This window comes from Eutrigla gurnardus (assembly GCF_963514095.1).
Source record: "Eutrigla gurnardus genome assembly, chromosome: 1".
In the NCBI taxonomy this organism is placed as follows: domain Eukaryota; kingdom Metazoa; phylum Chordata; class Actinopteri; order Perciformes; family Triglidae; genus Eutrigla; species Eutrigla gurnardus.
The window spans coordinates 15,570,909-15,585,968 of record NC_139915.1 but is presented as its reverse complement, the minus strand read 5'-3'; the positions used below and the strand labels follow the sequence as shown (position 1 = coordinate 15,585,968).

Below are 15,060 nucleotides of genomic sequence, written 5' to 3'. Positions count from 1 at the left end.
ACACACACACACACACACACAAAATACCGATCAAATTCTCCATTTCTCTGTTTGCCCTCTAGAGAGGGCCTTTGAACAGGGCAGATTCATCTTGTATGCCCTGACCTCCAGCTTCCTTGCTCACTTCCCCATGGAGCTTACACTAGCCACTTCTTCTCACACACACACACACACACACACACACACACACACACACTGGGGTGGGGTGTAAACACAAAGACATAAACTCTACTAACTTACACCAGTACTGTTATATTTGCAATTTCTTCACTTCAGTCTATCTATAGCTGTATTCCCCCCTCATATAGGCTGAAGCCCTAATGCACAGAGGATATTGATTCATGCAGTATAGTATAGTCAACCCTTACAGCAGCTCAAGATAAGAATTGTTGTGCCCCTCAATCCACATCACCACTTGGCTATTTTTTTAATTTATTTTTTATTTTTTGCTGTATATTTCTCTTCCCAAGTGAGAAAAAAAAGTCTTAATGGAGTCCATGTGAAGTGTGTTGTTTGCACATCCACACAGCCTACAGTATTGTATGGACATATCTTGTACCAGAACTTGATTTCTAACCCAATCAGTTGTGTATCAGTCACACTGAAACTTTTTTTTACTTTTGTATTGATTCTTTAGGGCACAGGCTAGCCTATGATTCCAAAAATCTGCAGAAACAGTACAATTTGGTATATTAATATTATAACTATTATTGCTGTTGTTGTTGATGGTGATATACTATTATTATATCCCAGGTTCGATCCCCGGGTCGGTCCCGGGTTCCTTCTGTGTGGAGTTTGCATGTTCTCCCCGTGTAAGCTTCCTCCCACAGTCCAAAGACATGGGATGGGGATAGGTTAATTGATGACTCTAAATTGCCAGTAGGTGTGAATGTGAGCGTGAATGGTTGTTTGTCTCTATGTTGGCCCTGCGATAGACTGGCGTCCTGTCCAGGGTGTACCCTGCCTTCGACCAATGACAGCTGGGATCGGCTCCAGCCCCCCTGTGACCCTGAATACAGGATAAGCGGTAGACAATGGATGGATGGATAATAATAATAATGTTTATGCATACAGCATGTTTTAAAAGAGGTCAAGCATGTGCTTTACATGGGAAAATCAGGATGAAACAGTTAAACACTTAAGGGACCAATAGTCCAGCTCAACAATAAAATCAACAATAAAAGAGTGAAATAAACAGACAGAACAAATCAGATCAAACCTATTAGAACAGCGGTGATTTTAACAACAGGCTGGAAACAGCTAGTAAACAGCTAGCTAGCACACCTCGTCACTTCAAATCACTAACTTAAAGCTATGGTCTACATTCTGAAAATCAGTTGAGCCTCTGAGACAGATTTGAAAAAAGGATCCCGCACCCTCAACCAAACCTCAGTGTTCCATGATTCGACGAGGCAGGAGTGGGAGGGGACGAGGCGGGATGACGAGGAGCAGGGGAGATGGGGGATTGGATGGAGGGTACGAGCCAATGGAAGCCTTCCGGAGCAATGGCTCCCATGGTCAATTTCTATGCAGGACTACAGCTGATAGACTGAATATACTTTTTTTATTCCAAATTGTAGACCATAGCTTTAACTAAACTAAAAAGACCATCGTCTGAGACCTTGTGTGTCTGTGTCTTGTTCTTTCGTCTTTATCTCTTTTACAATATCACTACCCTCTCAGATCTATTCTAAGCTTTTCTTTAGACTTACTTGAGTATTTTGCCTCATTTACATTACTCTCCGTTGGTGAATTGCTACACGTTTGCCGTGCTATCACCTCCAAATGTGTCGGTGATATTGAGTGAAACTGCCAGCAGAAATGTTTATTGTATTAAACCCTCTTGCACAAAGTCAAACAGGGACTTGTTCAGCAAAGCATTTCTCCATCTTAACTGTCTTTTCTCAAGTTGTGAGTTTGCCTTGTTAGTTTCTCCTGACTTTTATTATGTAGCTGTTTATGGAAGAATTAATGTTTTATTCATAAATGTGTATACAATCTTCAGTGAATTAAATAATATTGATTTCTTTCATATTGCCAAACTTTGAAGCCTCATATTGTCATCGGCTTTGAAGACCTGCAGGCTGCTGGACCAGCTGCTTCTCAACACTGTTTTTCTGTCTTGGGGAAGCTCAGGGCAGCCCACTGTAAATGAGGACCATTGCAGTTGAGGCGGGGGTCTGAACCTGTGACCTTGTTTTTGCCAATTCACTGCCTCTCTAACATCGAGGCCACTCTCTTCAACAGTCAACACTCGTCTCCTGCCTTTCACTTTCTTTATGGTTTTTACCCCTTCTTCTTCACCGCCATTAAAAGCCATAATGCCACTCTAAAAATGAAACAGTGAATCTCTTGAAACAATTTCATCTTATAAATCTGCCAGACTCTGGAGTTGTGGTGAGGCGGACAAGTTGATATTAAATGAATATTGATTTTTCCTCTCATACACTGCAGCTGGTTTCTGGCCGAATGAACTTACTCTTAGAGAGTTGTCAGAGGGTGGGTTGTTTAATGGGGTGTTATCAATTCGTGGGCAGTTTGAGTGCTGTTTCTTGGTGTGCTTAAAAGATGTATCGGTTTGAGCCGTGATGTAGGAGAAAGACGTACGGATTATGGAAAAAAAGCAGAGGTTGATGGCGAAGGACAGACAGGAGTTGCAAGTGTTTAAAAGATGTGTTTGAACTGTTTAAGATCAAAGATGTTTTCACGTTGATAACTTATCTTAGATTAATAGGATTTCAACAGCTGGGGTATTTATAGTGCTGCCGGTGGAAATTGTTTGCGGTACGTGATTGCTGCTGTGCTCAGATGTGATTAAACAGCAGCTCTCCTTTGTACAGCCTTTGTAAAATAATTATTTTTTACAAATATTTGAAAATAAGGCTGACTCTGATTTAAGTCAGTCTCAATTCATTAAATGTGGGTGTAAATTGTTACATGTTATCGCCATATTTCACTCCGGATTCTGCCACGTTTTCTCCTTTTGCAGTTCTGTGATGTGAAAAAGTCCCTTTGATCCAGTTTGAGTTCCGAAAAAAGTGCAAGGCTCAATTAAAGGGGAGAAACAATGGCAGATGGAAACAGTGACAGCTTCTGTGGGTGTAAAGCTGGTTAATATTATGGAAGGGCCAGTGAAGTTGTGAAGTGTTAACTAAGGCAAGAGGTGATAGGGATGACACAAGGCACTGGGGATTTGTTAGACATCTGAAAAGGTCACAGCAATGCCAGACTGCATATGTGTGTGGGTGTGTGTGTGCGTGCATGCTGCTTTTTACTTGAGTTAAATCACCTCCACTTTTTTTCCCCTCCTGAACTGGAACTGAAAGCAATCACTTTTTCTTCTTTCACTTATTTTCTCTCACATGGACTTCTTAATTGAAGTTAACAGCTGTCAATTAGTAACATGGCTAAGTAGCTCAAACGAAACAGGCCACAAATAGTCTGTGTTTTCGTTAGCCAGGTCATCGTCTCGCATTTTATGAATCTATGTGCGTCATTTAGAACCAAACACTGTTAGCACTGCTTGCAGTGGCTATAATCTAAAGCATTTTATATGCCTGCAAGGCCTCTCATGCAATCACACAGTTTTAATTACCCTCAACTACAGAGATATATGGGAAATGTAAAGAAATGAGGATGTGGAGAAACATTTGAAGCTGCATTTAAAGTAGCCTCATTGAGTAATCTCTTAATTGTAAATCGGATTGACAGCCATGTCAAGCTCTGATATGATGTTGTTTAATTCACATATTTAGTAGAAAGAAGTATATGTTGAAATAAAAGCATATCTATGAAGAAAAGTTAAGGGAATTGCTTATTTGAAAAATTTGCAAATTATGAATACAATTACGACAACAACAAAAAAAAAAAAAAATATATATATATATATATATATATATATATATATATATATATATATATATATATTAGCTCCATCTGTCCATCTGTCAGTTCTCTATAAATGGCCACATTAATTAAACATAGCTAATAATTCTGCGCAAACTTATCTGAAGACATAGGCCTAAATACATGTGTGTCCTGTTTCATGTTACCTGATGTTAACTCATATTAATATACAAAGGCATTGGAAAGTTAAGTTAAAGTCCTGTGGTGGAAAGCATTACATTTAATTCAATGAAATCTAATAAATTATATATAAATAATTATATACTAAAAACCCATTCTTGTTTGATTGAAAAAAAGGCTGTTATAGCCAGAAACAAGACTCCAAATGAATCCTTATGTTGCTCTGTATCTTGTGGATTTGACTCAGTTTGTTCGCTGCTAAAAACACCTGCTGTGGTGAAACTGATCTCCTGAGGATGCATAGATACTCAATTTAGCCAGCACTGAGAATCCTCTCTCCACCAGAATGAGAAAAAGTTTTTGACTCTGTTTTGTGTGTGTGTGTGTGTGTGTGTGTGTGTGTGTGTGTGTGTGTGTGTGTGTGTGTGTGTGTGTGTGTGTGTGTGTGAAATATTGTTGGCCCTCAACAGATCCCTCAAGTAAAAACATAAAACCATCCTTGAAATATATTTTGGCAAATAGCAGCAGTTTGTTATACGACGACTCATCTCATTTCAGCTCACATTTTTGGCAAATGACGCTCAAGGCCAACTACGTCAAAAAGAGTTGCATCTCCATGGGGCCATACCTTAATTGGCTGAAACATGTTAATCATCCAAATGATAATGCTTAAGCCTGCCACTGATGAGCCTCCACGTCTGTCTCTCTCAACTGTAGTGCTGCTGTTGGGGATTTTCCTCTACACTCGCTGGAGGAGCTACAAAGGGCTGAAAGAGGGCGTTTACCACGTCTCAGCGCACCATGACGGCTGGGAGGACATCCGGGAAAACGTCCTCAACTATGATGAAGAGGGAGGCGGGGAGGAGGACCAGGTACACCACTGTCTCACACAGACACTCACACTTGCTCACATGAAGGTGAAATGTTTTATACTGCATCATTTTGAAGATCATTTCTATTTGGAATGTATGTGTTCTTCTACTTACTGTATGTGAGGACTGAAGGCCAGCCTTCTATTAATACTTCTATGCCAGGTGTGTGCTGCCCTTTTCCACAGACATAGGCCATAACGTGTCTGTTTATTTATTTTTTTTATAAAACCATGATATACAGGAAATGACTTGATGGCATTTGCTACAGTTTCTATTGGCATTTACTTTGCTAGTACCTGCTGGTGGTTGCTTAGAAACTTTATCCCTGATGTAGACTACCGTTGTTTTTTGAAGTTATAACATACAACACGTTCTCATTCCAACCATCACATACAGAAGCCTTGCTAAACAGGGCTGACATGTAGGGCCCTAGTTTCGTGGCGCAGCGCAGGGCGGCGGAGGGTGGCGGAGCCGGCGTAATGCAAGTTTCGACCCTCGCAGCCTTGCGCACGGTCAGTTTGGCAGTTTGGTGGATCGCCTGCGCCAAGATGGGTGTGGCGGCGCAGCAGGGGGAGGCGTCACAGATTCAGCTTGGCGCAGCGGAAGTTTCGTGGCAAAAAGCCTCGCCGAGACTTCGCCGAAAGCCCGCCAACTCCAACCTGGTCTACTCTCGGCACAAGGCGCAAGGCGCAAATAAAGTTCATTCATTCAAGGCGAATTACAGCTGGCGGAGTGGAAGTTTGGCTGACCGGCAGCAGTGCGCACACGTCACCGAGGCCTCACAGGCAGGTTTCCACAGTTCCAGGCACATTTAAATGCAATAAATAATCACAACAAACACTATTTAATGCAACTAATTGAATCAACATGTGAATTTATATCTATATAGATTGTCCCGTCACATCTGACGTCAGATCAAAGGCGGATGGCACGCGTAACGGAAGGCTCTCGGACCAAAACATCTCCCTCTCTCTCTCCTGTTTTTCATATCTATCCACTGCCAATAAAATGAGTCTATGCCTAAAAAAATATTTTAAAAAAATACAGCAGGTCGTGCCTGGTCTCGGGCCTCCGCAGTATGGAGAAACGCGCAACTTTGCCGCGAGCTGGAACCGGAGTTGGGGCTACAGCTGGTCTGAGCGGCACGCGAGGTCCCAGTGTCCCGCCGTTCTGGTGTTGGACGGGGAATCCGGTGCAGCTGTGGAGTGCAGATGATGAGCTGTGCACCCTGACCCTGTTTTGTGATATACATGCCTAAAATGTGCCTACAATTTCTATAGTGATATAATATCGGCATTTTAATTATTATGACTTTACGCACGCACAGCGTGTGATGCGCGTGGTTGGAGCGGCGGCGCTGCTTCTGTCATTGGGCTGTCAAGTGACGAAACTTGCACTGCACCTCCCCTAACGCATTAAAGATGAGGAGAGGAGCTCATTTGATTGGTGAAGATCTGAGGCCCTGTACACACGAAGCAAAACTAACTATTTTTCTCCGTTTTGCCTTGGCGTCGTTTCAAGAAAATCTGCGTCCAGACGAATCCACTGAAAACGACTCAGCACGCTGTAGTACATATTCCAGGCCCTTATGCGGCGCTGTTTCTGCTACAAAAATGCAGAAGAAGAGACGGAGCGTGACCACCCGATCAATAAACACCCATAAAATGACAATTTGGCCCGTATAAATAAAACCAACAATAAGCACCAACAGCCGTCACCCTAAGGACCTTGACGAGGCGTTGTCACACGTTGGGATGGATTAATTAGACAAATAAATGCCTACATTCATGGGAAGTTAGCTAGCGGTTGTTTGTTAGCATCGTAATAAAGTAGCTTTTCCCCCGGAATATCGCCCCCTCTCTCAGCTCCGTTTTTTTTCATACAGCGGCCCTGATACGCCGTCATACAGACGAGCAGAATATCTGCTACGAGCACGGAGGCCGCCGTTATTGTTGTTGTTAGGAGACGTCGCGGGGGAAGAAGTGAAGGTACGTGTCCACAGGGGCGATTTTAAATGCGTGTGGACGCGCCGCTTCCCAGTATTGCACGCTTGGTGGGCTGCCACTAGAGGATGATTGACAGGCGCTCTCCTTTAAACAACAAATTTTGCGAGCGTTCCCGAGGCAGCGAGTCGAGCCCGGCGCCTCTGATTAGCATAAAGTAGATTAGACTTCAACTTTAGGCAAATGAGGAGCGGCCAACTCGCGCGCCGTCTCTCGACATTCGCCGCGACGCTACCAGAATGCATTGCACAGCTTTTCACTGTAGACAATCAATGGGACACGGGGAAACACCGCTGCCTGTGGACACGCACCTTCAAGGTGCGTGTCCACAGGGGCGATTTTAAACGCGTGTGGACGCGCCGCTTCCCAGTATTGCACGCTTGGTGGGCTGCCACTAGAGGATGATTGACAGGCGCTCTCCTTTAAACAACAAATTTTGCGAGCGTTCCCGAGGCAGCGAGTCGAGCCCGGCGCCTCTGATTAGCATAAAGTAGATTAGACTTCAACTTTAGGCAAATGAGGAGCGGCCAACTCGCGCGCCGTCTCTCGACATTCGCCGCGACGCTACCAGAATGCATTGCACAGCTTTTCACTGTAGACAATCAATGGGACACGGGGAAACACCGCTGCCTGTGGACACGCACCATCAGGCTCGAGGGTCGAGGAGCGGGGCGATGACGTCAGCGTTTTCGTTTTCGCCGTCCACACGAAAACGATCACGAAACAGAGGGGGGCCGTTTTTTTCTTTTCCACCCTGAGAGCTGGTTTCAAAAAAGTGCTTTTTCACGCTGCGGAAACGCCGGATCCGTCTGGACGGCAGGGCGAAACGCACAAGACTTCTGCGTTTACGCACTAAAAATGTTTTCGTGTGGACAGGCTCTGAATCGGCTGTGTTAATCCCACTCCACGCCTCGTCTCCCACTCACGCCTTCTTCTCCTCCCTCTTTCCCACTTGCGGGTGGGCGAGACGGGAGGCGTGCCTGCGCTAGCCTGGGCGGTGCACGAAACTTGCAAAGTCGCGGGGGACACACCCCGTCGGCGTGGCGCAGGTGCACTGCGCGCTGACTACGCCTGGTCTACGAAACTATAGGGCCCGTAGAGACAGACGCTCACACGGGGAGAACATGCAAACTCCACACAGAAGGAACCCAAACCAGGACTTGAACCTGGGACCCTCTCGCTGTGAGGCAACAAAATTAGTAGTTTTTTTAAGTAAAGTGTTGTTAACTTTACAAAAATACAGAAAACACGTCACTAACGTAACTTCAAAATCAAGAAATAGCACTTTGGGACACAGACACAGGTTACCTGCTTGAAAGTCCTGTGTTTGTTTCATGTCCCCTCTGCCCTGTTTGGGTTTTTACAGTCTTAATACTACAACCTTAAACTCCTGGAGTATTTTCTTTGACAGTTTAGTAATGAGGTGGATGGGTTTACATTGTAATTACTTAACAGCCAGGTGTGTCTCATAAAGACACTAAAGGTTGCCTTGATGCCTTTTATCAGACACCGAGGGGGCAACAAATCTCTGATATTCATCGCCCTGGGAACGGGCTGTAACTTATGCATATTAGGCTACGCAAAGGGGAAAAAGTTTCAATTTTACAGCGCTTTGCTGGGTCCAAAGACTGAATAAGCAATCGCAAAACAAAGCTCACCGTCTTGTTTAGCCTGTGAATCACAAAACCCTACACAGTATGAGCCCTGCAGGCTTTGATGTAGTCTGGCCGTAAAGGTTGGAGTTAGGCATTTAGTTGCAATGGTTCAGGTTAGAGTAAGGGGCTAGGGTATGCTTCATGTCAGTTAGGGTCCTCACGACGATAGAAGTACAGGGGATGTTTGTGTGTGTGTGTGTGTGTGTGTGTGTGGTAGCAATTTTAATTAGGCCCCCGCAAAATCCTTATTTCCTCTCTCCAACAGTGACTATAGCCCACAAGCACTCAACAGTACTTAAGAGCTTGCATAATATCACAGATTTTATTGAAACACACACACACACACACACTCTCACTCTCTCTCTCTCTCTCTCTCTCTCTCTCTCTCTCTCTCTCACACACACACACACACAGTAGAAAAGTGACTTGCGCACACAGGTTGTTGTCACACCTCATCAGTACCCAAATATCCTCAAGGTCCTGTCCTCCGCACTATAAATTACTTGCAGTCAAACACACACACAGACACACAAACACACACACAGTCCGGATTCCTTTATATGTAGTAAGCCGATGCTTCAGTTGATTCTCAAGAGTCTTGTTTCAAAGCTCTCTGGAGGAATAAAATCAGCAGTTTCCACTCATCACATAATCGCTTTTCAAAGCGACCCACACCTCCTCCGTGTGTACCATTTCATCTCCATCCTCCTACATCCCTCGTTTTTGTTATCGCTGCTGCCTTGGTTACTGTTTTGGTGGAATCTATTCATACTGAAGTGATTGGCTGTTAGACTATTTACGAAAGTAAAGGCAGCTCCTAAACCCCCAATGCACCAGTGCATATAAGAGATGGATAGAAAAAGAGAGATCCTCTCCTGTCTGATTCACCTGAATCACTTCACTTCATATCTTTTATATATATATATATATATATATATATGTATATATCACAGGGCTGACATGTAGAGACAGACAGGTAACCAGAGTAATATAATAGCATAATATATGGCATAATATATATATATACAGTGTTTCTAACACATTGAATTAAATAGGTGGAACATCCACAGTAAACTTAATGAGGAGGGCTGATTGTTTTTCTGCTATCTTTTTATTTCTCTGAGTCACATTTATTTTTTTCTGCCTCAAGTCTTTCCCCACACATTCCCTTGTTCTGGCCCTGTTCTTCAGTGTGCTCTCGTATCTCTCTCTCTCTCTCTCTCTCTTTTTGCAGTTTCTGTGCTAACTGGGACTTTTCTGCTTGGTATGTGTTTGTGTGTGAATGAACATGTTATTTGTGTGTCCAGAATGCCTATGACATGGCGGAGCTGCAGAAGTCCCTCCAGCCGAGCCCGGCCCAGTCGGTCCAGTACTGCCGCTCCAGAGCCCTGCACCACCCGCCTCCTCCCCTCCACCACCATCACCACCATCTCCTCCACCAGGCGCCCCCCGCCCCGCCCGCCGCCCAGCAGCTGGATCCCCTCAGCCGGACAGCCTGTTCTACCGCCCTGCCCCCATCGGTAGCTTCCACCTCCGCCACCACCGCCAGTCTCCGCAGGGACGTCCCCCCCACCAGACTCCCAGCCCAGGGTCAGGCCCGCCCCTCCCAGCTGGCGCGTCGCTCCCTGTCCTTTTCCAGCCAGGACCTTGCTCGCTACCTGTGTGAGATCATCCGCGACGCTGACCAGCATCCGGACACGGGGCCTTTCGACTCGCTGCAGGTGTTCTCCACCGAAGGAGGGGGCTCGCCCGCCGGCTCCCTTAGCTCCTTCAGCTCGGCGGGGCTGGACGGAGGGAGTGTCGGGGACGTGGGAGGGGGAGGAGTAGGGGAGGGGAGGAGGGAGGAGACTCTCCGAGAGTGGGGGCCTCGCTTTGAGAAGCTGCGGGCGCTGTACGAGCGAGCCGAGACCAGCGACCTCTGAGCTCAGACACACACATGCCAAACTGACCAGACACTGAGAAGGGCCGTCTCCAAACAATCAATTATCAGACACAGCGAGAGAGTGAGTGACAGGGAGATCGCTCCACACCACTCACTCGCTGACAACTGACACGGAAGGTGTTGTATTTGCTGGTTGATGAGCCCCGTCCATCAACACGGTGGCCTAACAGACACATGAAAGTGTCCCCGTGACAAGAGCCCGTCGCTCTGCTTTCCCTCTACCTTGGATGCCAATTTTGCAGGAGCAGACATTATCAAACCTGCCAGTCAGGTGAAAGGTTTCACAACGTCACTTTCCAGCCGCGCTTCACTGTCAGTTAAATCAGTTCCAGTAACATCCACTAAAAAACCCACAGTTCCTCTATTTTCTACCACTGATTGTGAGCTACTCTCGATGAGTATCAGCTGAAGGCCTCAAATGTGAAATGAAAATATTTTAGCCAGGTTATTATTTTTTTTATGCCTGAGCAAATCAATGCCACAAAAAATGCATTTTTAGCACCTTACTGCTTAATTACATCTTTGTAAATAAAAGTGATTTAGAAAAAAGGACTCCTATTCCACTCTGCACTGTTACATGATACAACAGTGAAGATGAGTGGGATCATACTGAGTGGGCCCATATAAGAGTTTGGATTTTCACTATATAGTGGACATATTGTGTCCTCGCTGCCTGGCTGTACACAGCTTCTGTCAATGTTTGTATGAGAAAAAATGTGCTTTGACGAGCACTGGGTTGCAGGGTGAGATTATAGTTCTGTTCTTCTGGTTCTTCTGTGTCCTTCACTGGGTTGCGTAATTCTGTATTGGTTGGGTGTTTCAAGTTTCAATGCTCCGTGGGTTGTAAGACATCAAGCTTTTTCTACTTACTACTGCGCCCTGGTGTTCATGCGATTTCCTATTCTCATTTGCACTCCTCCACCAAGTGTTTCTGCTCACCGGAGGGAGGGTGCACAAAAATTCAAACAGCTTTGTAACAGAGAAATGGGAGCGGACATGCGGACAGCGGGAAGGGAGAGGGAAAAGTTGCTCTGTTGCTCTGTTCTGCGTACGCTCTTCCTCAGGCATAACAAACGTGGCGGCTGGGAGAGACTATTTCAACAGACAGAGAATACAGTAGAATACAAAGTATGTCAAACGGCTTTCCAAGGTGACTACTCAATAAATACAAATGGAAAGAGGAAGAGGATGAAGGACATGTCTAATGATTATCCATATGATTCTCAGCTGTGATACCTGTGCTGTACACAATTCACACTCACATTTATCCATTGTCCCCTTGATTGTGGGAACATGGACTGAAAACTGTCTACAGTTATTATCCAAGCTGTGAATCGTCAGAACAGTGTTCCTCTTGTCTGGCTTCCGTTTCAGGTCTATGGACCTTTTTTCCTTTCTTTTTTTTTTACCCTTTCACAACTTGAAAAAAAAATTCCTGTTGTTGTGGAATCAGTGAAAACTATTTCTAGGAAAAGAATGAAAAGGTAAAGACCAATAATAAAGCAGCATAGGGGGAGGGGAGCACTAAATCTGAAAAGGACCCAACCTTTTCACCTTTGATAAGAGAGCTATAGAGAGGGGACATGCTGGGAACAATCCTTTTTTTTCTGCTGAAATGCTTTGTTGCACAGCAAATGGCATAATAATAAGTCATATGTTCGAACTTATCCCACCACCACCCCCCTCTTCCTGCAATCCTCCAAAACGCCAACCTGGCTTCTAGCAGCAGAGCGCTCATCATGCTCTTTTTATTCTTCTCCATGCTGGCAGAGCCAAGGCTGTCGGCAGAGAGCAGCTAAAGGGTGGGAGTGTGTGAAAACATGTCAGGGCACTAATCCTAATAGGAGCTGATGGCTTGCTGTCATGCTGGAAAAACCAAAGGATTGCGGGTACATTAAAAAAGAAAAAAAAGTAGACAGAGGAGTCGATTCCCAGATTGCAGCTTTCCAGAAAAACACTATTTTCTCGAAAGGCGAGGCAACAATGCGGCTTTTAACAATAAGAGACTTTGCGGTCAGGTGAGGGTGCAGTACACTATGGGATGATGCCTGAAAGTAAGACACAGGCTTGTTTCTTTTTTAAATACAGTGGGGATTTCCTTGAGGGGGATGCTTGTTTTTTTTTTCTTTGGTTTTCTTTTGGGTGTATTTTTATTCCTCTGTAGAAAAGGGCCGAGCCTGAGCCATGCAGAGTGGTGAGGGATGAAGGCACTTCATGCTACACTTCTTTCTCTGCAGCTGGAAGAGGAGCAGCGACTCGCTTCCCACCATCATTCATTTGTACCATAAAACGGCTTCTTAAATGTTGTGTTCTGGGTGCAGACATGTTGTGAACAAAGTTAATGTTTTTACATCATTTGTAAATACAGAAATTGATGAATTACGATGATTGCTTTTGTCAAGAAAAGCACCGCATAGGTTTAAAAATGTGCAGCTACAGAGAAAAAAAGGTAGAAGATAAAACCGAACATATCTTTTTTATCATCATGATGGTGATGAGCTTTGGACAGTTATGTGAGTGTTTTGTATTTGCTTTGATTTCTTTTCTCAATAAATGAATTTGTTTGCACCAGTGACTGTGTTGCATCGTGACTGCATATGAAAAATAGTCAAAATAAGTGTATGAAATGTAAAATGTAAAAATAAGTTATTAAACGGGAAGAGAAATACTTGTATTGATCATACTCCCATTGATTATTGATGTGGCTAGTTTAAACTGGCACAGGAGAAGATTTCAACCAACATACACAGCCAACATGTATTTCACCTTTCATCAGTAACATGCTTGACATGAGAACAATTCAAATTGCAAAGTAAACATTTACTGGCTTGTATGATTTGTATATTAAAGATGACCTGCAGTGGAAACACAGCTGTAAAATATTTGTTTATTGTATTCTTAGAAACAGAAATAGCAGAGCAACATGGAACAAATGCCTACAGGCTGTGATATACTCTTCAAATAAACACAGATGGGTTATTGACAGATTTTCCTGATGCCAAATGAAACCGTATATGTAATGGTACTTGTGCACAAGATAACGATGTTATGAATCAGAAGCTGCTCTTTTTAAGGTGCATCATTTCTGTGTGTTTATCTCACTGTGCACCCGAGTGGCCTCCGTGTCAGCCAATCAAAATGTAGCTGTGGATGAGCCTGTCAATCACTTCTGAAGTATGGATGTGTGTACATTTTATAGTGTTTCCTCATCACATGTGTTATTCAGAACCTTTTTGTCCATGAGATTCACATGCATTATAAGCTCCAATGGGCCTCATTCACCAAGGAAGACATTTGTTCTTAAACCCCATTTACTCTTATTCCCCAGCCAATCATTGAGACACCATTTGTAGTAGGCTGTAGTTTTTGGAGCCAGGTGCGGCAGTTACTCTCCACTGACTGCAAGACGCGGGACATTATGGGAAACACCTGGCTGTCACCTCATCTAAGAGCTGATTGTCTTTAAGTTTTACAACAAACTCCATGGTTGTTGAAAAATGCAAATTATCTGTATAATTCTAATATTGAACACTATATTATAGGCTGTTAGTCTTAGGTGTGCAATAAAAGCACAATCTGTTAACAAATGTACATTTTGTGGTTGATAATAATATTAATATGACTACTACTACTACTAATTAAAATAATAAAATACACAACTATTTCCACAGCTATTTCCAAATTTTTTTTTTTTTAAATAAATCCTAATGTAGTTTCAAACTACAGGTTGCCTATAGATCGCATCGTACGGGATAGTTAGTAATATAACTGTTTTTGTCTCCACCTCCTGCTGTCATCTCCTATCCGGCCAGTTCATTTCAAACCAGCCTATTATCTCACAGGTAGTCCTCTCACACCTGCATGCCCATCGCACCAATCACTGCCAGAGGGGTGAGTCTGTGTGCAGTTCAGGGGCAGACTTCAAGGCCAGTACACATACTGTGTCCTACTGGTCTCCACCCTTTTTTTGAATGTTAATGAGAGTTAAGTCTTCTCACCGGCTGTAAAAATGTTGGTGAGGTTGGACATTAGATCATGGCATCAGATCCCTGCAGCCAAAAGCTTTTCAAAACCTCTCCAGAAGAGTGGAAGCTGTTTCGCCACATGTTTACAACCATAGTATTGAAATGACATGCTCAACAATGTGAAGCATCAAAAAGGGCTGGAGTTTTTCAAATCCCCTCCCCAAGGTAGAACAAAACACAGCCGTTTTTTTTTTTTTCATCTTGTGTCCACGTGATTGAATATTTTTCTATAATGTAAAATCCAGCAAGAAGTGATGAAATTGATCAATAATGTTGATGTTCCCAATCTGTGAAAAAGTGTAGAATAAAGCCGCATCATTTGTCACCTGATTTTCAGTTCAAATTTGCACTAATAGAACACTGATATTCCCTACATATCAAAGCAATATAAATATCAAAATATGTATTTATTATAAAACCAGAGCCTAAAGTTCTCAAAGGCAGAAATGTCACAGATTTTTCAAAGAAATATTATATATGACACTTTGTAAGTTTAATGTGATTATATTGATTAAAAATACTTTGTACAAAACCAAT

The 15,060-nt window shown here is 43.6% G+C and overlaps 1 protein-coding gene across 1 annotated transcript in view; it reads left to right on the top strand.

Annotated features, from left to right (window-relative positions):
* The window catches only part of LOC311012116 (neural-cadherin), a gene marked incomplete at its 5' end in the record, with an annotated part of 428,889 nt that extends 418,394 nt beyond the window's left edge, over nucleotides 1-10,495 (top strand). The window contains 2 exons of the mRNA XM_084007453.1: nucleotides 4,744-4,898; nucleotides 9,864-10,495. Coding sequence (XP_083863579.1) covers nucleotides 4,744-4,898; nucleotides 9,864-10,478 — 770 coding nt within the window. The 3' untranslated portion in view covers nucleotides 10,479-10,495. The remainder of the gene's footprint in view (nucleotides 1-4,743; nucleotides 4,899-9,863) is intronic.
* Nucleotides 10,496-15,060: the final 4,565 nt, after the last annotated feature.